This window comes from Vigna umbellata, chromosome 4, assembly GCF_029865625.1.
Source record: "Vigna umbellata cultivar VRB3 chromosome 4, Vumbellata_1.0, whole genome shotgun sequence".
NCBI lineage: Eukaryota > Viridiplantae > Streptophyta > Magnoliopsida > Fabales > Fabaceae > Vigna > Vigna umbellata.
The window spans coordinates 50,068,257-50,093,955 of NC_142168.1; the positions used below are offsets into that span (position 1 = coordinate 50,068,257).

General features: G+C 37.3%; 1 protein-coding gene across 1 annotated transcript; it reads left to right on the forward strand.

The window, feature by feature from the left end:
• The first annotated feature begins 7,768 nt into the window (after positions 1 to 7,768).
• Positions 7,769 to 9,559, forward strand: LOC124820165 (putative oxidoreductase At4g09670). Its single transcript, XM_047291809.2, has 2 exons — positions 7,769 to 8,342; positions 8,753 to 9,559. Exons 1-2 carry the CDS (start codon positions 7,878 to 7,880, stop codon positions 9,371 to 9,373), a joined length of 1,086 nt encoding a protein of 361 aa, XP_047147765.1. The 5' UTR covers positions 7,769 to 7,877; the 3' UTR covers positions 9,374 to 9,559.
• Positions 9,560 to 25,699: the final 16,140 nt, after the last annotated feature.

A 25,699-nucleotide genomic window follows, 5' to 3' on the forward strand; every position in this document is an offset into this window, starting at 1 on the left:
ATTTGGATAGGTTTTATCGAATTTGCTCTTTAATGAAACTTCCAAATGTCCCGGACGATCTAGTTTTCTTAAGAGCATTCCCGCACTCATTAGAAAGAGCACCAAAAGATTGGAAAGACTCTCTTCCTCCAGGATCCATTACCAGATGGGAAGATCTTGAGCATAAATTTCTGAGTAAATTCTCCCATGTGCAAGATGGATACGACAACGGTCTTGGATGGAATGACCCTACCTTGGGATGGTACAATGCTCCACAACATCAATATCAAGAACCACCATTCCAGAGTACCTTCATGCCTCCACCAGTCCAGCAATATCAGAGTCAGCAATATGATGCTTCTGCCGAAACAGCTCCTCAGCCTTCTACTTCTGAGCCTACATTGCAGGAGTTGTTGGAGCAGATGACCATGCAGAACCTTCAGTTTAGGCAAGAGAACATGCAGTTCCAGCAAGAAATAGGAGCTGCCATTCAGAGTATGACTGATCAGATAGGGCAGATGGCCACTCAACTCACTGAGGAACAGTCTCAAGATTCAGAGTTACCATTTCAGACTGTTCAGATTCCAGATGATGATGATAGTGGCATCAACATAGAAGATGGGGAGAAGAGTCATGAACTTACTATTGTGCCATCTACTTTCCCATCATCCTATGTCCCTACTCTTGCACCTGAGGAGAGTGATGAGTATTTTGAGGAGCAGGCAGAAATAAGCAGTAACCCTGAACCAGGTAGACCACCTTCATCTTCCCACACTTTAGCAATCTTCAAGGAAGAGGAGGTAAACATACCTCAATTTGATTATGTTGATGATTATGTTGTTGAGGATTATGTTGATGATTGTATTGTTGTTGAGTCTGATTTTAATTTTCCCTATATGCATGATGAGAACCAATTTTTGCTATCGCATCCGAATGTTTATTCTCCATGCATTGAACATGAATCTGAGTTTGTAGTTGATATTGCTTGTGATTTTGAAATTGATTCATGTTCTGAGGATGTATCTGAGGTTCAGTCTGATAAATTGGGATTGGGTGTTATACCTCTGCATGCCATTTCTTTGGAGCCACATTGCACTAACCATGTTGCAGGAGGTACACATGAATTTGACCAACATGCACCCACATTGGAAAATAAAGGTGCTAACACTGACAAAAGCTTCAAGATCAATAGGCACCAGCTGAACCTGCTCATCAACAATCACTTCTTCTTAGATCCAGCTGTGGATGATATTTCCCTGCTTGATCAAATCTGGAGGATGAAGCAATTCTTCCTCAAAACTTCCTTGCTGGATCCTGTGGTGGAAGACATCTCCCTGAAAGTCCAAAATTGGCAACTGCCACCATGATCAGGGGAGTTTTCTTTCTCTCTTCTCCCCCTTTTCCCTACTTTTATTGCACTTGTCCATGATTTGTTCACTGTTTTGATTTTCGATCTTATGCTTGTGACACATTGAGGACACTGTGTAGTTTAAGTGTGGTCTATTGGGGGAGATTTTTATTTGTCTTTGTTAGTTTTTGTTTTCTTGGGTAAATTTTTTCTTTTCTAGGTTATTTTTGTCGTGTCTTGTGTACAGTTTTACATGTTTCTCTTGAATTCTGGATTGTGGTTAGGTTGTCAATTTTCCTTCACTTCATTGATACTCTGAGATGTTGGATTCCTTGTTTTTCTTTGCTTGGAAGATGATCATGATGTTTGAGAGTTGAATTGATTGTGACACAAATGCCCTGTGTGAGAATTTGAGCCACTTTGTGTTCTTTCTTGTGTGTGATATGTCTCTTGATTGCTTGCACATATGCCTTGGCTTGACTCTTGTTGAAAATTCTTGATTGATATGCATGTTTGGAAGTGATAAAGGCAGTTTTGTTCTTGAGCCTCTCTAGCCAAATAAGCCTACCTTATTGTGATCCTTTGATAACCCCTTTTGAGCCTATACTTTCCTCCATTTCCTTGTTTTGAAGCTCATACACTAGCCCTAAGTGAAAAACCATGAGTACCTTAACCTTAGGGAATTTTGGAGCTTTGGAAGTGTTTTGGGAACAAGTGTGGTCTCCTTGGGGATTCTGATGAATTGGCTAGTTGGTTCCTCTTCTTGTTTGTTGTTGGAAATATGATTTATATCTTGTCTCTTATAGTTGTGTGCTAAACAGAAAGATAAGGAAAGAGACAAGATGAAAAAAAAATAATATAGAGAAAAATGAAAAAAAAAAAAAATTTGTGAATAATGGAGTCAAGAAGAGGATTGAATTAGAGGTCTGGGTGTGAGTTGATTGTGTTTACACTTGTTCCCCATTGCTCCTCTATTTCTTTTGGTTTATAGCTTCTCATCCATATTATATCCTCCCTTGTCCTTGGCCCCATTACAACCATGAAAAGACCTTTTGATTTGAACATGCATATGTTTTGAGTGTTGATATTAGAGGCTTACCAAGTCTGTTTGTGTTTGCTTTCTCGAGTGCATTGAGTTGACATTGCTTATCTTAGACACTTGAGAGAAACACTGATAGTGCATCTGTGAGGTTTTGTTACTTTTGATTCACCTCTTGAGCTGATTGATCATTTTGCCATGCTTGGAAGTGCTTGGATGATTTCATGAGTATATGCTTTCTTTGATTTTGTTTTGGATATTGTCTACTTCTTTTCTTGGTCCAGATTTCTTGAGAAGTGTGTAATTCTGTTCTTGTCCTAGTTAGTGTTTGTTTTCGGTGTGCTGAGTTTGTGTCACTTCCCTGATGTCCTTTGAACTATTCCTTGATTTGCGTCTTGATTTTGCCCAGGAGTGCAAAAGACTAAGTGTGGTCTATTTTGATGAGTCAATATTTTCTCAATTTCACTTAGTTTATTGTACCGGATTTAATCAGGGAATTGTGCTTAAATGTCCGATATTTTCCCGTTTTCACCAATTGTGCTTAATTTGATCGGAAATTCAAATTTTAATTAATTTGAATTATTTGAGCTAATTATTTGCATTATTAATTATAGGGAAATTATTGGATAATAATTTGGGACATTTGGAAAAACATTCACACAGTTTGCTTAGAAGAACCTGCACTGCATTTATTTATTCTGTGTGTTGATAAATATTTTTCTTGAATTTGTAATAGCTAAGGTCCATTGGAAAATTAATTTTGGAAGAGGGGCCCACATTGAAGCACACGGTCCAGAGAAATGGTGAGCTGCCACGTGAAATGAGAGAGGGCCCATGAGAAGGGATTTTTGGACAGTAGCACATGGATCCGCATGTTCCCTTTCTTTCTCTTTTGGAAAACAGCAAAGCAAAGGGCTGTTGGTGGGCCTCACGTAGCAGAGAAATGTGGTGGCAGGAGATCACGCGTCCAAGTTCAACTCGCTCCAACATTTTCCAGCAGCACCCACGGTCCCATTTGTTTGGCACGGTCCAACAATTTTTTTTTTTGGAGATCCAGCTGCCACCTGGGAGAAAAAGCCTTCACGCTGAAAATGGAAGCATTGAAGCACACGACCCACACTTGGCTGCACGCGTCCAGCAAATTGAAGCAAAAGCCTGGTCCAGTATTCAACCTTCACACAGCAAAAGAAGAAGCTGGTCCAGCACACTCCATGCACTACAACAGATGATGATTTTGGGCTTGATAAAGAAGCGGTGCTGTCATGTGAGGGGCTGGAATTGGAGAAGCGTCTTGGTTTTTCTTTGAGCACAAAAAGAGCGTCCAGAAAAGCAATAACAACATGAAGGAGAGTCCAGGAAAGGGTGACATCCAGCAAAGCGGTCCAGAGAACATGGAGGTTATGGGGGATTCACTTCTTGATCTAGAAGGTGCTGCCACGTCTTATTTGAATGGAAGTGTCACGGCCTGCACCAACAGCTTCAACAAGGGTCCAGCAGCTTTGAAGAGGCACCATGGTCCAGTAGGGGTGTGTCCAGCAAGAAGGGAAGCTACGTCCAGCAAGAAGGGAAGCTACGTGCAGCAGAAGCAGTTGCGCGTCCAGCAACTTGGCACCACGTAAGAGGGGTTGAGTCCAGCAAAGGTGGGAGTGCACGGGAAGAGAAAAAAAAAAGCAGAAACACACCACATGGCCTAGGGCAGCCAGCGACAATGGAAAAGAGGAGAGGCCACGCACATGGAGGGTACACTTTTCATTTTGAGGAGGGAGGAGAGCCCAGCCGCCACCTTGGGGGTCTGGATACTACTCTCTTGGCTGGAGTTCTCTGGAGGAAAACAAAGTTGTTGGAGAGCAAGGAGAGTAGAAATGCGTTTAGTTGCCGCTAAGTAAGAGCTTCTGGTTTAGTTTCTCTGTCAGCACAATGGAATGGAGCCTAGCTTGAATGGGTTTTGTTTGTATCTTTAATGCTTGAACCAAGAATCATTTTATTATTATTTTACACCTTGGAAAGCATTAACCGAAGTAGCCTTGTTCATTTGCTGTTAACGCTTTCATCTAATGCCATTTCATTTTGAATTGCATTTAATGTTTCGTTTGTTTCTTGTATCTTTGTTTTATTCCATGAGCTTTGTCACTTCTACACGGTTGAACTAAATAATTGCTGGAGTGGAAAGAGTATAATATTTGTTCAATTGCTTCAAGGAAGATTAAGTCTTTGGTTTTGCTAGAATAAAGTATAATATGTGTAGGAAGTGGTCACGACATTTTGCACACATATCAATCTTTAAAAATCAGAAAAGAATTGTCTAGAAGCATGGTGCAGAGGTGTGCACTAGAAAGTGAACGGTGCTTTATTGTGTGTGAAGATAAGGTTTTAATTTCCATTGAATGGGGGCTGGACGTGTAGCACAAGGTGACATGGAGCTAATGAGGCAAAGTGTGATGATTGATGATGAAGAAAAGAGAAAGTGATGAGATAATGAAGAACACGGTCACGTCAAGGGATTTATTTTCTTTCTTTAAAAATTAGGCACACATGATGGATTGGAAAGGGAAGCACGCTGCATTCAACCTTTCTTATGGAAGAAAAAGCTCATTTTTATTTGGCTTGAAAATGGTGAACAAGTTCATCCAGCAGGAGGCATCACGGCCATTCAATCCCTTTTCTTTGCATTCATTTGGCTAGGAGAGAAAACGCTGACTCATTTTACTTTATTTCACTGTTTAAGCATTTTTAATTTATTGTTTTCGTGATGGATATGTGTTGGTGGATGACTATAATGTGCATTCCAATGTTTAGATTAAGCGTTGCATATTTTCTTTTATTCTTGCTGTTTTATGTTTCAATTGGTTAACATCATGTTTCTTTGAATTTTCATTCCAAGTTGTAATGTGCATTTCATTTTTAGCTTTAGTGTTGCATTTGAATAACATTTTAATTGTGTTTGGAAATTTATCTTTGCATTGTTCGATTTAATATTTTCATTCACTTTAAGGTTGTCAATTATGTTCGGTTGTGTTTAATTCTCATTTTAATTTAAGTTCACTTGCTTTCACAAACCCCCCCACTACGTGTTGATCTTAGACTGAACCACAATTTGGTCCTTGAGAGACGACCTAGGAGTCACTTCCTAGCACTATACTACATTCTTTTATGCACAACTTTTGTGAGAGGTGCGACCCTCTCATCAGTGGGTATGTTATCAGACTCGTTTTTGGAAGAAACAAATTTTAAAAGGTTAGCTCTAATAGCAATTAAAAAAATGACAACTCTAGAGTAAAAAACGAATAAAGTTAATAAAATACTCTAAAACAATCTTTTGCAATAAACAATTTATTAGATGCTAAAATGGATAATAAGTTTTATAAACACACCTTGTTAAGGTAATTAAATATTTTATACCAACTCTTTTAATATAATTGTGTAATTCATACTACATTTATATATTTAAAAGTCATATGTATATATATCAACTTATCTTCAATATTTAATTATTTAAAAAAAATTTATGTATACTAAAATTTATTTAAAAAAAATTCATATAAAAATCTAATATTGACATATAGTTCATATTATATTTGCTTATCATATGTTTTTTAAATATGTCAATTATAGTCTCGCATTATTTTATACACTAAATATGGTCAATTATAAAAAAAATGTAAAATTTCATTAAAGTACAAAAATATTAAAACTTTAGAACTAAAGAAATACAAACTCTTAACAAATCTATTTCAAAAAATGTATATAAAGTTTTGATTTTTCATTGTGAATTAAAATATATAGAAACAAAATCAATATTTATTGAGTCCGAATAATTATTTTTATAAATATTTTTATTTTTACAAAAACTGAAGATTGAAAGATATATTAAGTTATTATATTTTTAGAAGTACCATACATAGTATTCCATCGAACTTTTGACACAAATCTCTTTTGAATTGCAAAAGTGATAGCATTTATTCGGTACTTAGGATAGGAATAAAGTTACGGAACTTATAAAATAAAAATAATTTATGGGTTAAGAATTCTAATTTATTATATTTTTAGAAGCACCATACATTATATTTTTGGTTAATTTACACTCGACCATTGAAAGTTTGGTTATTGTTGCATGAAAGTTGTGTTGATAATTTCTTTTGTTTTTTTTAACACGTATTCTCAAGTTTCCTTAGTTTATTTGAATTTTACTAGAAACATGGCATATAAGAAAATTAAGAAAATAGTAACAGATTCTTAAATATTGTTCAAAGCCTCAAATATTTCTTATTAAACAAACATTTATTGGTTTCGTAAAAGTTTTGTCATTGGTGAAAAACTTTATTAGTTTACTGTAATCTTTTTGTTTTATTTTAAAAGTGTTTTGATTTGAATAAGATTATAAGAAGTGTGAAATATTGAATATTGAAATCAGGTGAATTTCGACCAAAGTTATGATACTTAACAATCTTTTTACAAATTAGTTTGTATATTTAAAATGGATCAATTATAAATTAGTACATAGACGATTGGAAAAATGTTGTGAAGAAAATTGTTAAAATAACTTTTTTTCTTTCGACAGTATGATGCGTGATTAATTTTTATTAAGTTTGACGGTATAACTTTTTGTTTTGACACATGTTCATAATGCACATTGAACACTCTAATACTGTTGAATTATTTGTTTTATTTGGGTTAATGATTGAATGTACAAAAAAGCTTTTATGTTATGTCTCATTCATTTATTCTTAAATTTTAGTGAACTTTCAAGAAGTTGTACATTAAATTGCTTTGATAGTGTTAACAAGTTACTGATAGTGACAAATAATTGAGAGAAGGCATCCTGAAATTGGAAAGTCGTGTAGTACTCTATCTTTGATACAAACATCACAAATGTCCGATTCTTTATCTTTTAGCCTTATATACTAAATTTTTATTTTATTTATATCGATTAAATATTTTACTTATTTTTTTATCAATTATATAATTTAGTTCAATATATTTTTAATAAATTTGGATGTAAAATTAAAATTTATTCTTATAATAATTTAATAATTTTGATTTTTATATTTTAAAAATAAATATAATTTTTTATATTAATTACACAATTTTTTTATATTTTAACTTTATATTAATTGAAACTTTGTCAAATAGTATAAATAATTTAAAAATATCTTAAAATATAATTTAACATGAAAAGCTTTTTCATATAATTATATTAAAATAACTATATTTATTTAATTTTAAATTTTAAAGACTAAATGAAATGATGTCGAATTTTGAAAAAAAGTAATAAATCTAAAAATTTTATCTAATTTAAATAAACTAAAACCATATTTTATCCTATAATTTATATATATTACTTTTATCTTTTATTTTGATGTATATCCATTTTTCTAGCTACATCTGGGATTATTCTGGAACTGTTTAATTTGTTAAGTTGCAATCAACCCTTATCCACCCACAAGTTCCTACACTCACACACACCACCTCCTCCCTCCAAAACCCTCTTCTCTCCCTACTTCAAATCTCCAAATGGCGGAAACCACCAAAATCCGTTTCGGCTTCATCGGCTGCGCGGAGATTGCGCGTAAAATCTCCCGCGCGGTCGCGCTGGCGCCAAATGCCGTCCTTCAAGCCGTCGGGAGCCGCTCTTTCGACAAGGCCCACGCCTTCGCCGCCGCCAACGGCTTCCCCGCCGGCGCCAAGGTGTACGGCTCCTACGAGGCCGTCCTCGACGACCCCGAGGTCGACGCCGTCTACGTGCCGCTCCCCACCAGTCTGCACTTGCGCTGGGCCGTGCTCGCCGCCAGCAAGAAGAAGCACGTGATGCTTGAGAAGCCAGTTGCTCTTAATGTTACTGAGTTTGATGAGATCATCGCGGCGTGCGAATCCAATGGGGTGCAGCTCATGGACGGTACCATGTGGATGCACCATCCCCGCACCTCGAAGATGAAGGAGTTTCTCTCCGATGTAAACCGTTTTGGCCAGCTCAAATCGGTATGAACCTGTTTAACTTCAATTTTACTTTTTATTGGCCTAATTTTTCAGCTTTTCTCATTAAGCACCTCTCAAACACCAATTACATGATAATTCTTAGGCTGAATCAGATCTAAAATTAAAATATTATTATCTAATTAGACATCTCTTACGCCTTTTCTGTTTTACCTTTTCATCTAAACTTGATATGCTTCAGTATTCGGGTTCTCTATCAATTGTTTTACATTGTTGAACATCCATTTCTAAAGGTTTGTTTTTTCATCTATAGATTTTTTCAGTGATTTTAATCTCAGACCTCTAAGTAAATAAGGAACTCTTAATAATGTGACCAATGACAATCTAAGTAAATGACATTCCTTAGATATTCATGTACTGCATTGACACACATTGTTTGGTTTTTACTTTCCCAGATTCAAAGCAATTTTACATTTACTGTTAGTCCGGATTTCCTTGAGAATGACATTCGTGTGAAGCCAGATCTTGATGCTCTTGGTGCTCTTGGTGATGAAGGTTGGTACTGTCTTAGGGCAATACTGTGGGTTGCCGACTATGAACTACCAAAAACCGTAATCGCCTTGCGCAGCCCTGTGCATAACCAATCTGGGGTGCTATTGGCATGTGGGGCCACTCTGTACTGGGAAGATGGAAAAGTAGCAACCTTCTATTGCTCCTTCTTAGCTAACATGACAATGGATATAACTGCTCTCGGGACAAAAGGAGCATTACATGTTCATGACTTCGTTATCCCTTATGAAGAGAAGGAAGCATCGTTTTTGGCAGCTACAGAATCAGGTTTTGATGAAGGTGTTACAAAGTGGATTAATCAGCCAAAACCGCATGTAATAAAAACTGACATACCTCAGGAGGCTCTTATGGTGAATGAGTTTGCCCGTTTGGTGGCAGATATCAAATTCAAGAACGCAAAACCTGAGAAGAAGTGGCCAACAATTAGTAGAAAAACTCAACTGGTAGTTGATGCTGTGAAGGCTTCAATTGATAGGGGTTTTGAGCCTGTTCAGCTTCAGGAGTGATGTGTATGAACCGAGGTCAGTGTTCCAGCTGTGCATCACAGAAACAATATCTGTTTATCTTTTTTGAGCAGTTCATTGTTGACCTGGTATGTACACTTAGTCAGTTTTAGTGTTGTGTTTGATAATGCAGGGGAGACTGGGGAAGAAAGATTAATTATAATGATTAATTATTTTTTATCGCTGAAAGTAGTTATCACTAATATTATTATATTTGGTTATTCAATGTAATATGATTAAATATATAATATAATATAAAATAATAAAATTTAATTTATAAAATAATAATTATGATAATAAAAAATAATAACATTAATAAATTATAAAATAATAAGAAAACTATGAAAAACTATTAAATAATAAAAAATTAGTAAAATTAAAATTAATAATAATAATAAATTTATAAAATAAAATTTTGATCTTACATCAATGACATGAATTGACAAAAAGAATTTATTGATTCATAGAACATTTAAAATAAAGACATGAAATTGGTTGGGTCTCTCCTTAACCTAATAATAATACAATTAAAAAATATTGTAATAACAAAAATAAAGTTGATAAAATAATGATAATAATAAAATTTTAGTATGATATTTAATTAAAATTAATTTATAATGATAAAATTAATTTGGTCGTTTTATACTTTTCTTTTTAAATTTATTATATTAATCAAATTATTTTTAAAAGCCAAATTGATTGACTACTTGTCAGACCTCGAAAATGACGTGCGTTTGGTGGAGTTCACGTGGCAATCGGAGAGCGCGACACTTCAACAACAGACGCCAGGTGTCACGTCGAGGGGAGTCAGAAATCAGTAATGGGAAGCAGGTGCCGACCAGAGAGTGGACGTTTGTTCGGTACTGGAAACAAAATTGATACTTTCAGAAAAAGGCCCCACTCTCTGCGCACACCCTCATTTGACGTTTCTGAAGAATCCTTTCTCTCCTCCTTCTCTCTACGTCTTCGTCACCTTCTCTCTAAGAAAACAACCACTTCCTCTCCTCCGATCACTATTCCGGTACCATAGAAGGACTCACGGCGTCAAGGGCTTCCAGATAAACCGTTCGGTTTGTGAAGCTGGGCTGGTAAGTCCTTCCTTCTTTCTGTCGTTCGTTTCCAAACATGCAAACCCAGTTTTGAGTTCGTGCGTTGATCACCACTCTTAAAATGAGGGGATCTGATAGTGTCGGGTGTCACTTGTTGTAGTTTGGTTTAACGAGCGTTGACGGTAGGAGGACCTGTAATGGAGAAGTGTATTTCTGCGTCTGGGAACGTTCAGTCACTTTTAGAGGTAAGGGAAACTTATCTAATTTAATTGTATGTGGTTGTATGCTTGCTGAAAATGAATGCATTGTTGCTGAATGAGTGAATGTATGTATCCAGTATGAGTATGATGTATTATGGTTGAGATGTACGAAGTGTAGGAATATGAATATGAGTAATCGTTTTGGAGTATGAATTATTAATATGGATTATATGAAGTATGTAAATTGATATTCGGTGTGAAGTTATAAGGTTATGAAAATGATGTGTTGAGAATTGAATTGGAAATAAATGAAATCTGAATATGAAATTCTACTATGATAGAGTACGTTCGGTTTTCTGTGAACATAGTTAAAAAGGGATTTTTTCATTTGGATAGAATCCTAGTGTAGGACGAGCGCCCTCGTGTGGAAATACTATGTTTGAGCGTTCGGCCAAGCATAGTTGTACCTGGATATCCCGAAATAAAGTAATACCTATATATACTTTGAGACTAGTAGTGTTCGGTCTTATACCTAGCACTCGTAATGAGTAGTACTCGGTCTTATACCAAGCGCTCGTACTATTGTATAATCAGTCTTGATAAAATAGCGTTCATCCAACTTTAGTAATATTTTCCTTTACCATGTTCGGTCATTTACTAGCATTGGATTTCCGTATGGGAACTATTCTAAATATAGTTCCTTAACATCTTAATTATTATTCTTGCATTGGATCCGGCCTAGGGCCTCCATACTTGATTTCTTCTTTAAGTATTAGTTTAAATTCAAGAGAGTCAGCCCACTCAACTGATTCAAGTGGTAAATACCTTTCGTCACATATTGCACTATTTTACTCGGTTCATTTCTTAAATCTAAAAGTAACTCTCTTAGTCTTATTCTGTTCTGAATGGGAGAATCATCAGTCTCGTTCTTATCGTTCGTCCTCGTTCTAAAGAGGTCTGAACGTTCGGTATTTTATACTCTTAAAGCAAATGATGAAATTAAACGTATTGAAAATGAAAGATGAATTTGAGAAAAGTGATAATGAAAGATGGAATTGGGAATGATTATGAATGAAATAGGAAGAGAATATGATATGAATGAAATGATGTGAAGTTGAACGAGCGTTCCGGGGAGGAACGACTCATGTATGAATATTGGAATTGGTAAAGTATGACTGTGGGCATGCTAATGCTGGCTGTTCATCCTGATGTTTCGTGAGTACTCGTCCTCACGTAGAGGAGGGTAGGTCATGTGTGGAAACGACAGGAGGTCCCGTCCTTAGGGGTACTTTGGATGAATAGGACTAACCTCGGGTGGCAGCTGATGAGAGTATTCCAGTTACTACATCACCCGGGTGCACGAACGCCTGTAGCTACACAGATTCATACAGTCCGAACAGTCGGTCTAGTATCAGGGTTTGATTGAATTGTTTATTTGAATGTATTTGAATGTGCTTGCATATGAAAACGTATGTTATTTCTTGAATTAAATTACATAAGCTTACCCTGTGTTTCCTTGTGTTGTCTTGTTGTACGTCCGTCTTGTCTTTGCAATGATCATCCGTGTGGATGTGAACAGATGGAAGCGCGCTACTTGAAGAGGCGCTGGAAGAAGAAAATTTGGAAGATGCGAACCTCGTAGACGTTGAAGTAAAGGCCGAACCGTAGGACGTTCGGTCTATAGTTAATAGTTTAGCGTGAAGTGACCGTTCGGTCACTCCCTTTCCCTTTTTGTAATTTGACCGATCGGTAATTTGACTTTTGTAAGACCGTTCGGTCGTGTTTCTCTAAATCTTGTACATTTTACTTTTGGTAACCCTATATAAGGCCGTTCGGCCAAAGTTTGTTAGTTTGTTTAGTATAAAACTGAACTGGTTTATTATTAATGTAATTAATTCTACTATATGGTTTTTGCTGTATTTTTGGGATGTTACACTACTTAATAAATAATGGATTAGTTCGAAACAGTCAATAATTAATTTAAATAATAATAATTAATAATTTAATAAAAATAATAATTATTGATTAAAAATTAATAAAAATAATAAAAGTTATTTATTAATAATCAGACTTAAATGCGATAAGTTTATTATAATACTTATAATTGTATATTCGAGGAAGTCAAGTAATTAATTTTGATTAATTATTTTATTGTAATATTTATAATGTAAAGTTATTGATTTGATAATATCTATAAATATATATAAATATATATTTGGAAAGAGATCAGAAATTTAATTTTGATTAATTATTTTTATTATAATATTATTATATAAAGTTATTGCTTTCAAAGTATCTTTTACCGACATTTTTTTGACATATTTTGGATGAACGGACCGAGCTTCCAAACAATGCTTGATTCATCTTCTGCACACTCTGCCCAGTCCATGCAATGTTTATTAATCTCTCCAAGCTCAAACCAAAGCATAAAGTGTTTCGGTTATTGGATGATATTATTTGTTTTACTATATTTTGTATATTTGTTTTATTATATTATGTATCTTTTAACATTCGTGATTTAGTCTTTGATGTTGCTTGTCTAGAATGTCCATTCAGTTTAGTTAGAGCTTATATATAGAAGGTATTTTGATACAAAAATCAATAATCATTTAACAATTATGTTAGTTAATGTAAGGTCCTGGAAAATTGTATGGATTGTGGGGCCTTATTTTCTGAGGCAGTCAGGCCCAAAGGGCTAAAGGCACCATGACTTTAGAAGGGGTTTCTTCGTTTTTCCAACTCTGAACTAATTTTCTGTTCTTCTTTCTCTCTTTAAAACTCAGTTCCACTTTCCTCTTCCTTCTCTACCTTCTCTCTACCCTTACACTCATTTGAACCGTTGAAATTTCAAATAGGTGGTGTTCTTTCGCTCACGGAGTTGAGAGCTTCCCTTCTATCCGATTAAATTTCCATTCGGACGGGTAAGTCAGTTTCTCCACTTTTCTGGAACTTAGGGCATGTAACTAGTGGTGCTCCTTTTTGATTCTCTGTCTATTCTAGCTCTAAGAGCTGTTTCCATCACCCTTTAGGTGGTTGTAGGACACTGTTTGGACTTTCGCTGTGAAGGCACTGTTAGGACACTCTAGTTGACTATACTGCTCAACTTCAAGGTAAGGGGAGCTAGCTATTTATTCTTCTTTGTGTTGTTGAAACGTATGATGTATATGTTTGATAAATTAGTTTTTCTTGTCTTACTGTTAAGTGTATTTTGATGGTGAGCATGTTGATTTGGAATCTGTTAAATATGTGAAAGTGTGTATCCATGGTGTACTGAACCTTGTTTGACTTGGATGAGCATGTGTTGGTTGTACTGGATTTCTGGATTGGAGTAAGAAGTTTGGGAAATAGTTAAAAATGGATAGTGAGTGGATAGATGTAATATTTTAGGTTACTGTGAGGGAAGTAGAGTATCAAAATTGGGCGATTGAGGTCTAAAGTACCATAGGGCAGTTTGGATGACTTAGATAAATAACTTGGGACTTGTTGAGAGTACTGTGTTGGTAGGATAGAAGAATCTTAAAAACCTGAGTTGGCACATCCCTGATCATAGAGCAGCCTTGGCCTAGTCTAGTCAGTTGTGACTAGTCATATGTGTTGGCGTCGAAGGTGAGACTGATGCGTTCAGACATCTTCTCCGATGACCAATTGGGTTAGGAAGATGTGGATGAGGTGGAAGTCATGTGTTAGTCGTATTAGAGGAGTAAAAGGTTGAGAGAGTATTGTTTTTGGTCCTTTGAGAGGAATTGAGGTAGGGAGTTTGAGCATAGGTGGTCTTGAGTCCAATTGGACAGAGTGGCTAGCTTGTATGAGTCAATTAGAATAGGTTAGGATCATAAAAAATGAGTAAAGTCATGTTTAAAATGGTAGAATCAAAATTGGGTCCTTGGGTTAATGAACTTGGAAATTTAAGTTGAAAACTTAGTAGTAATCACTTTAGAATCATGCTAAGAACGTTTATAATAATCTAGACAAGTTTAATTAGGTGTGATACAAGAATTTGGAGGGTTAGAAGTTGGGGAAAATAACTAAAAAATGGTAAGGATTAGTATGAGTGTGTGATTCTGCAGAATTCGCATTATGCAGATTATGCAGTGTCGCTATGCGAGTTGTCTCGCATAGCGAGACCCTGGAGAGGGTGCTCACTGTCTTGGTAATTCGCTGTGCGAGCTGGTGCGCCGTGCGAATTACCAGGGGGTGATGCTCACTGTTTATGGACTCGCCATGGCGAATCCTGTCGCTATGCGACTTGTGGTGGTCTGGGATCATTGCCCATTTAATTCGAAGGGCGAGTGAGGAGCATAGCGAGAACTTTGGGGAGGTTGGTCTCTGTCTGGGTTCCCGCATAGCGACCTGGGTGCGCTATCCGAGAGGTTGAAGTCTGATGTATGTTGTGACTTAATTCACTATGCAAATTAAGGTGTGCGCTGTGCGAGAGCCTCCTGTCTCGCCCTGCGACCAGGATGCGCTGTGCGAATTCTTTTGGTGCCAGCCTTCTTTTTTACTCTCTCTTGATTGATTCTAGTGTGTGAAGTGTTGGGCATGCCTAAAATGATCTGATCATGTGATTTATGTGTGGTGTGTATGGATTCACTGTGATAATATGATGGTATCTGGATAATCATGTATGAGTTAAGTTTCAAAGTGATAGTATGGTTCATGGACGTAATTCCATGATCCTCAAGGAGAGGATACATGGTGGTGCCTTGGTAATGTGTAGAATGATTGCATGGTAACTCAGTCTTGGGGGTTTTCTTGACGCTCCAATGGTCTCTCATTCTCAAGTAGAGAGGATTGATCCATGTGGTGAGGAGTAGCAGGAGGTCCTAGTCTTGGAGGCTTCCAATATGCTCCAGGGCGCGGAACGGACTAACCTCGTGAGTGTGGTAGGGTGAAACCCATTGGCAACGGCTTTGTAAAGCAGTAGAGGCCACCACGAGTGCATAACCCGTCATAGTTCGGTAATCATTCTGGTCCGGACGAGTCGGTCTATAAAGTAATGAGTCTTGTGATGTCAATGTACCATGTTTGAGTGACTGTTGCATGTCGTGTGTGATTGAATAACATGATTTTTATATCTAGCTCACCCTTGCTTGTTTGTATTGCTTGTGTATGTTTCTTTTTGCGATGATCATCCATTTGGATGGGAGCAGATGGCGAGGAGGTCCCTTTGGAGACAGCTTTGGAAGTTGAGGACAATGCTGTTGCCTAGTCTCCTAGGATGTTATTGGTTGATCTTGTAGTATGAAATATTATTTCTCTTTTAGCTTACATTTTAGATATCTTTGGGGTTTAAGCTTATATTCTGAAATACTTTGAGGATGACTGTAATTCTATTTACTCTCAACTGTTTTCCTATATTATGCATGTGGACGTCTTTATTATATATGCTTTCTATATAATTGGGATGTCACAGTTAATATGTAATAAATGTATATTTTTTTATTTAAATTTGTATTTAAAATTTTTGAAATAGATTTTTAATTAATAAAGTTTAATCACGAATGATAATTGTATTTTGTTTTAAGCTTATAATAATAATTTCATGGTAATGGTTAAGTGATGATTGTATGGTTTACCATGTGATATGACCCTTACAATCATCCAGGTACACAAAATGTAACATTCCAAATACAATATTAAACCATAACAGAAACATTGCATAGTCAATAAAATAGATCATTTAATAATATAAAATTATTTTTACAAGAATCATAAATCTAACTTTATATACAACATTACTAATACTAAAACTATCTATAATAATGATGTATCAAACACCACCGAGAAGACTACAACACTATGAAAATACAATACTAATATCACTACACAACAAAAGCCTCTCCGCTTAATGCTTGCTCAACAAATACATCATCGTGCTCTACTAACACCTACCGGATGATCATCATCAAAAAATACACAAAACAAACAACCAAGAACATACAAGAAGGGTAAACTAATTGTAAAATGATCATTCATATTTAAGTAAATACAATATACAATTTCAAGCACATTATAATTATAACATTATTTCTCTATACACATACCGACTCAAACTTGACCAAACCCTTTATTATCTAGTATAAATGTCGAGCCATGAATAGTACTTCACCTGTGTGGTGAAACAACTGACTCACTTAAAGTTGTCACACAAGGTTAGTTCTTAAAACGCCCTTTGCAACCATGAAAAAAGGCCCCAAGCCAGAACCTCCCGCTCCTCTCACTACATGACTCATCACTCTCTAATTGAGCATGGATAATCATTAGAGGGTCAGGATAACCATCATTTCAACTTCTTACAATTTATACTAGTCTCCCATAAAATCATCAATAAGAGATTGCTCCTTGGAATTTTCATTCACAATAGTTCACAACACTTTGATATCTTCATCATACATTTCATCCAAGCATAAGGAACCATGCAACAATAATGAAAGAAAGGAAAATAACCCATAATGGTGCCCTAAAATACCATAAACAACAACAATAAAAAAAATAACCCTGCTAACTGGTGCTCAATGCCACAAACTGGCGCTTAGCACTAGCGAGACAGAGAACTGGTACCTACGGTGATGCTTATCGTCCTTTTACCTGAGAGCTGGCCCCAGGCTGACGCTCAATGCCGTGACAAATCCAATCCCTTTTTTCTTTGACCTTGGACACTTTTCTCCTAACTTTCTTCTAGCTCAAATTAACCATTCCAAACCAAAACAACCTCTGTAAGCCACCCAAACTCATTTCCAATTCTTCTAACAACCATTTCACTACAAAATCTGCATAAACCAGTTTTGATAGACTTAATAATGGACTCTAGATTCACCAAATCCACCTAGAATTATTCCTTTAGAAATTCACTACCTAAAACCCTTCTTTTTGACCAAAAACCATGTAAATACCCCCTCACAAGACCTCTACTACAATATAGATTAGATTTTACTATTTTAAAAGTTCCAACAAGTCTAAAATAGCTCAAAAACAGTCCCTAAACTGCTACTGCTATTAAATCATCATTCCTTCTAAAATCCACTCTCAAAACCTTCAATTTCACTCTAAAATTGTATAAAATGCACTCAAGTGTTACTTCTCAATTTCAACTTCATACTATAACTATTTTAGGACTTAAACCAAAAATAATATAGCCAAAGACCTTTACCAAATTGCATAATTCTCTTTAAACTCACTAATCCAAAATTTGACATGCTAACACCCATCACTTTAAATCTCCAATTTATATATCAAATCCTCAATTCTTCCAAATATCAATAATAACACAGTTTTATATCAACAACATCTCCATTTCATCATACTATTAGTTATACTACAATCATACATTCACAATTATTCAAAAACACATAATAAAGGGCAATTACTCATATTTTTCCAAATTTCACACCACTAACAATCATATAATAAAATGCACACCAAATGACAGACTACAAACATCTTACTACAATTATGAAAAGCAAATTAGCTTCCCTTACCTTAGGGAAAACTAGGACAGTCCAACAATTACTCAACTGACACTCCCACCACGAAGAATTTTAGGTAAACGCCTACAATTGACAGAATGATAATTGGGATGAAATCTTCGGACCCATAATTAACCAAGAATCGAAAAAGAAACACACTTTATACATTTAGGACATATTTGATACATATGATTAAAGACCAAGATAGACCGAGAAAAAGGGGTACAAACTTACTTGCTCTATTGCAGAAATTGATCGGTGAATAATGAAGACAACTCAACGGTGATCACATAGGAACTTCCTGATCGTCAAATAGATGATCAAAGGGGAAGAAAGTGTAGAGAGAAGGTAGAGAGAGTTTAGAGAACAAGTTCTATAGATATGAAGTGTTTTTAAGTAATGAGACAACTGTATGAAGTTTTTATCTATAATATCGACTTATTTACTATTTTAAAATAAAATAGTCGATCTCAATATTTTAAAATACCTATCTACTCTAATACTCCATTTCTAGGTTCTTACACAAAAATAAAAAAATAAAAGAAAATGCAATTGAAAAAAATTAAATGTATAATTGTTTGATACATTTTAAGTGAAAGAAGGAAGACATATTTTTATGGTATGTGTTTCTGTTGAAATGGGACGAGGATAACCGCCTGAAGAGTTCCTGTCGAACGTCCTCCTTACTTCTTGTTCCAGATAACCGATTGATGTAGAGAGGTGACGTGCAAAATACACTCCGATGCTCAAATTAGAATTTTTCTCTGTAGGTCTTTTGTAATTCAATCGTAAGTAAAAGTAAAGTTTACCTCGAAATTAAACCCTTATTTATAGAGTTTAAAAGAATTTGACCAATTAATTTACCTCTTAATAATCATTAATACAAACCTTAATCGCTTAACAGTAGCCGTTGTGACATTAATTGTGCCTTAACTCTGCTCAATGGTTGTTGGGACTGAGCGGTCATGATATGCTTTCCTGGCATGTCAACTGCTCGGTCCTTTCCATCTATCTTGCCAGCTTACCCGATCGGTAAGTTATAAGCCCATAGTAACATAGGCCCCCCAAGCCCTAGCAACATCTTGGATTTTGCGTACGGTTTTGAAGTCTTGACCGTTCGGTTTAGAGTTTTTGGGTTGTGAGCTCATCAGTCGACACGTCCCTTCAGTATCTGCAAAATGGTGGGAAGAGCGGAAGTCGAAGTGTCACGATTGAAAAAATGGGCGGGAAAAGGTGAAATCGTAACGTCACGATGCTTGAACCCTAAGATCTTTTCCCTTTGAACGCCCTAGATGAGTTTGGTGAATTGCCTTTACCATCTATAAATAGTGGTAGGATCACCCTATTTTTTCACTTTTACCCTCGAGCTCTCCATCAACTACACGGTTTTCCTACCCTTTCCTCTTTCAAGAGCTTCAAACTCAGTTTTTCAGGTAAACATGTCTTCTCAACCTATTTCTTCTGACTCCGCCGGAGGAGAAGGCGAGGGGTATGCTGACAACAGAGTTGCTACATCTTCCTCTGCCACCTTGGGTGCCCTCGATGAAAGAAATTTCCCCGCCGACGACCCAGCCGGGCTATCGGGCAATGAGGATTCCTCACGCGTTCTGTAAAACAACGACGTCGAAGAAGTGGGTATCAACGTGGACTTCACCGGTGCTTGGGACGGATGACCCAAAAAATGGCCCATCGTCGCCGATTATGATTTGGCTCCCACGAGGGAAAGCAAATCACTTCCGCTTTCCACTCTGGCCCTCCTCTCAAAGAGCTTAACAAATGACTTGGCCTAATGAAGGTGGCCAAGGATGTTGACTATTTTAAAATGGTTGTTTGCCGGATGACCGAGCGGGCATGCCACGGTTGGGAGGGATATGCCTTAGACTTCTTTTATGCCTACTCCACCTTGTTCAAGGACCTAAAAGTCCTTATCCCATTCTCTGAGTTCCAGATGGGCGTTTTACGAGAGCTCAATGTGGCTCCTACCCAATTGCACCTGAACGGTTGGGCCTTCATGCGGGCATTCTCAACTGTCTACACGGCTCTTGCCCTTCATTCCACTCTTGGCACCTTCCTCTACTTCTTCCGCGTGATGCCACACCCAAAAAAGCCTTGAGTTTCCCTTAATTCCATACCGGAGAGACAAATTTTTATGCTGTTTAACACCTCCTACAAGGATTTTAAAGGGAACTTTGTCAAGGTGGTCATTTCGGAGGTTGGTCATCCAAGCTTTTATTTCCCGAATGGCCAACCCAAATTCCCCTTCTACTGGACTGATCGTCCTAAGAAAGTTGTCTCCTTGCCCAAATCTAGAATGAGCCTAATGAGTTAGACTTGATCCTCTAACTGAGTCAGTTGCCCCTAAAGTCCTCCTCCCGTAGGCTGATAGGATTTCTGGGCAATAAAAGTCTTTACTCTCTGGTTTTCGGTAAGATACTTCACTACTTTTTTCCAAACAGTCTTTTGTAACTTATCTAAATTTGTTTTTGCTCTGCAGATTATCTGACCAAGATGGACAAAGGAGCTAGCAACACCTTTGCTCGCATAATGGCCAACAAGCAGACAGAGCTGAAAAAGTCCGGTGAGGGCTCTTCCTGCGCGGCTGCTACTAAACCGACTGTGCAAACTCAGTCGGCCCAAGTGCCACCAACTCAACCTCCACCGTCCAATCTTGAGGCCCAAACCACCGCTTCTACTCGGCCGACCATTGTTGCTATCAAGAAAGTGGTTGAGGCCATTCACATCTTTTCTGATCTAACTCAGAAGAGGAAAAAGAATAAAAGAAAGGCTGCTTGGGAGCTTTCGGTTTCCTCCAAACGCAGCAGAAGGGCTCTCCCTAACAGTGTTCCTCTTTCCGGGCCGGTCGACCCCAGCCTATGGGTGGCCAAGCGCATCCACTTTGACCTTTTCACTGAAGAAAAGGGCTTTGTGAAGGGGATGACTGAGGAGGAGGCTTCAAACATGGCCTTCGATCTGGCCGCTCGGTCAACCATGTGCATGGCCTATGCCGCCGAGAAGAAGGCAACAACCTCGATCGAGCTTCAAGCGCTTCAAGAAAAGTATGATGAAGCAATGAAGTCGAACAAGGATCTGACCCTTCGGTTGGCCGAGGTTGAGAAGATGGAGGAGGATGACAAGAACAAAGCCAACACTCTTCTTGTCGAGTCCCGCTCCTTCCATCGTAAACTGCAGCGCTCTAATGACGACCTGAACCTTGACCTGCTGCGCTTTACTGAAAAAGGCAAGGAGTTGATGGCTGAGAGGGACAATCTTCTGAGCGAGCGGGATTCTCTGCGCGACAAGGTGCAAAAATTGGAAGATGAGAATAAGTTCCTGGGCGAAGAGGTTATCAACAAGCATGTCCTCGATTTCGAGAAGGCTTTCTCCCAGTGTAACCTACTCTACAAAGTTCCACTTGATGATTCTCGCTTCAATGTTATGAAGATGATAGTTAATGGGGAGCTTGTTCCCATACCTGTCCCCGAGACCCTAGCTCCGACCGTTGAAGCTACTCAGCCCCCTCTAGTCATTGAAGTTATCGTAGAAATCGATGGGGCTAACGCTTAGTGCAATTCAATCTTTACCTTGTATTAGGGCCCGTTCATGAGTCTGTATCTTTTGTACTGAACTATTTTTAATAAATACACAAGTTTTTCCTTTCAGTTGCTTATTCTTCCTGCTTTTTAAATGTTTGTTTCCCGATCGTGTTCTCGATATTTTTTAACTTAGCATTTCTGCGTGTACTTAGGAGTTCACTTAGAACGTACCCTAGGTCATGTTAAGGTGAGAGTTACGGGAACTTGAGGTGCGATGCATTCCAAGGGTTGGGGATGGCTTTGCCAGTCAGGTTCTTCGATCGCCTCCTAAGCGTTGGTTCCCCACTTCCACTGGTAACATGTCATCAGTGTCATAAGGGAGGTTGAAAGGGGTTTCTCTAGTGGTACCATGTGGTATGCAGCGGTACCCCCAAAGAACCTCTTGTAACTCATCTACCCAAGTTCCTTTGGCAGTTCCCAACCGTTTCCTCAGTTCATCCACTATCACCTTGTTGACTGCTTCTACCTGCCCGTTCGTTTGCGGGTGCTCCACTAAACTTGTAACATGCTTGATTCCTAAGTTGGCATAGAAATCCGCAAGCCGTTTGTCAATGAATTGTCGCCCGTTATCAGTGACGATAGTGTGGGGCAAACCAAATCGACATACGAGCGTCCAAACAAACTTTTGGACTTGTGCGACTGTTATAGTAGCCAAAGGCCGCAAAGGCTCCTCTCCTTGTAAAGGTAATTCAGCTGCAAAATAAGCTAAATGTTGCCCCCGCACAGATCCGCGCGATTCAAACTCAGACAACTCCATTGGCCAACCTATTATCCTCCCCACTAAATCCGGTTTGCACAAGATCTTAGCAATCGGATGATCAGTTCTCACTACTACTTGATGACCCTAAAAGTAAGGCCTCAATCACCGTGTGACTACGATAAGGGCTAAAGCGATGTTCTCTACTTTCTTGTACCTTGTCTCCACATCTTGCAACGTTTTACTGATGAAGTAAATGAGTTTGAATTCAGGATTTTCCTACACTAGAGTCGCACTGATCGTTTCCTTCGAAACTGCCAAGAGTAGCTGCAAGTCATGCTTTGGATCAGGTCGACCCATAACGGACGGGCTAGCCAGTATGTCCTTTACCTCGTTGAAGGCCTCCTCACACCGATTGTCTCAGTTGGTCTCGACACTTTTTTTCATTATCTTTACAATCGACTTTATATGTTCCGCCAGCTTTGGAATAAAGCGAGATAATAAAGTCAGTCATCCCTCCAGGCGTTGTACCTCCTTAAGATTTTGTGGGCTTCTCATTTCTAGCACCACCTTACCCTTATCAGGATTGCCACTATTCCCCTAGCTGTTAGCATAAAGCCTAGAAATTTTTCGGCCGGCACCCCAAAACACTTCTGCAAGGTAAATAGGTTTATCCATTTTGTTGATTGCGTTTTCATTTTGGACTTGGGTTTTCCCTATTGTGTTTAAATTTTTGTTGTTTTTCGTTTTTGGGATTTGCCCTGTTGGAGAGCATAAGAAGGAGGACTAAGCAAGACCTAAAAGCACAAAAAAAGGAAAACAAAGAGAATGTTTTATGCGTGCTATAGAGGAATAAGAAGCTCTAATTGAAAATCTAGAAACAAAGGTGGTTGGTTTGGAGGCAAAGTTGGCTGAAGAGAAAAATAAACAAAGGAATAAAGATGATGGTGGATACAATAGACCTTTTCAACAATCCAACACGAACACTGCCTTTGTTAGCCCGAGAGACATTTACACCAACGAACCCCTATACAGAGGTTTTTGAGAGTGGGATCAAGAAATCATTACAAGAGCAAAGCACTTAGAACTCCGTATACTAGAAATTGGGCGAAACATGAGTGATTTGTGTATTCATTTGTTTTAGAAAGGAATACAACATTGTACATAGATGAACAAATAAATGTATTGTACCCAATTTTTTGAATGTTATAAAAGATGCATCTTTACTTCCCTTTATTATTGTTAATGTTAATTGAAGTTTTATTCTCTTCATTATTGTCATTGTCAAATGTGTTGTTGTTTGGAATGTGAATACAAAAAGTGGCCAATGTGATTGAGTACCATCCATCAATAATGATATGACCATTTTTATTGCATTTGAGTTTTGTATGTTATCATATAGTCTCTTGTAATCAATTACAAGGCCACTGTAAACGATTACACGACAAAAAATCTGGTTTTGTACAAAAACTTGTGCTGTAGGAGCTAGTTGTGGGCACATAAATAGCCAAAGAAATCTTACGTAATTTTTTCATATTTCTTGAATGGATGAGACTTCTTTTTAGTGTTTAAGTGTGACTAGAGCCTGAAAACTGAGGTTTGGAAAACCCATGGTGGAGGAAAGAACCAATGTTGGTGTGATGATCATGTTAGCTAAGTCATGAAACAAGTGTAGGCCATTTTGGCCATTGTAATCGATTACAAGGACTCTGTAAACGATTACACAAAAAAAAATCTGCTTTTGTACAAAAACTTGCAGCAGCCAACTGTTAAACTGATTTTTGTCGCCTAAAATCAGAACAAACTAAGTTTCCCCACTAATGAAGTATAGGGACAACATAGGTATCAATCCAAAGACTCGGCTAGAAAGTTTAAAGTGTAGAATTAAATCTTGTATTTATTTACTATTTACTAACTACTAAAGCAAGGTGGGGAAAAGAAATATGAACAATGCAATTTAAAAAAAAAATGAATAAAGCAATTGAAATCTGTTTAAAGAAAAATAACAAAATAAAGAAGTGAAATGCAAAGAAATAAAATCTGAAACTTAAGCTAAACTATAGAATCTATGTATAACAGAACAAAATGAGCAGTGAATACAACTAAAACTAATCTATGAATGCTAACAATTAACAGTGCAAGGAAACCAAAACTAAAACTGAACAAGATGCTAAGATCCCTAAAGCAGCGGTATATACATGTATCAGAACCAAGAGAGTGGACAGTTAAACATCTAATATACTAAACCTAGTCTATTTACAGGAAGACAAAAATCAAAGTAAGAAGTATTGGCTAAAACAGAAATCAACTTGCAATGAAACCAAATCAGCAACACAGATCACTCTATCCTAATCTATATATCACCAGAAATCAATCAAGAACAGAATTTAAAATTGAAACAAATCAAAGACAGTACCTAAATTCTAAAAGCAGTATCACAATAAAAAAAACAGAATTGAAGTCATAGGTGAATTGCACATTGGATTGAATAAAAGAGTGCTTAGAGCTCTCAGGAAGACATCCTGATAATATGAATTCCAATACAGGATATTCTAAGTCATATTTCAGAACTTTAAATTGACTCTTTCCACTAATTTTTCCAATCAATGTTCATTAACCTATTCATCAATCTAAAATGCACACACAAATTCAAGAAACACATATTTGAATCAATTTTTATGCATTGGACTGTTCTCTGTCTCGAGAAGACATCTCGATGAAGAATGCTCACTACGGAGACATTTAATTCCAAACGGAACCATAGAAGTGCAGAGTTACAGAATCCAAATCATTTTCTCAACACATAACAAGTACAGAAATCAAAAACAAAGAACAAAATCGAAACATAAACAAGAACAAAACAAGAACACAAAATCAACTTTATTAACATGAAAAGAAAATTTTACAAACTACCGGAAATCACCAAGACTCTCGCGGCCTGTCACCCTCGCGATCGTCTCAACAAAATCCAAAAGTCGAGAACTCTACTTCTACGAAAGCGGAAAGGAACCCTAACCTAAAGAGCTTAGAACTATGAACAGAGAGTGTATCTTAAAATGTGTAAAAGTATTCTTTATTTACAAGGTAAAAGCCCTTTTTATAGGGTCAGAAAAACAAAAGAAAACGAAAGAGGAAAAAGGAAAGGGAAAAAAAGGAAAAATGGGAGATGGAGAACCTAGCTGTGACGCTTCGAACTTCACCTTGATCCAACGGTCTCCAAAAGCTTTGCTCTTCGACCGTTCCAGCTCAGCTTGCCTCCGATCACGATTCTGCTTCTCCGGTCTGATTAGCTTCTGGGCCGTCTTCCTTTTGGGCCGTGGAGCT

Coding starts and splice junctions, on each gene's coding strand:
- LOC124820165 (XM_047291809.2), top strand. CDS start 7,878: ATGGCGGAAACCACCAAAATCCGTTTCGGCTTCATCGGCTGCGCGGAG. Junction 8,343..8,752: donor GTTTTGGCCAGCTCAAATCG/GTATGAACCTGT, acceptor TTACTTTCCCAG/ATTCAAAGCAATTTTACATT.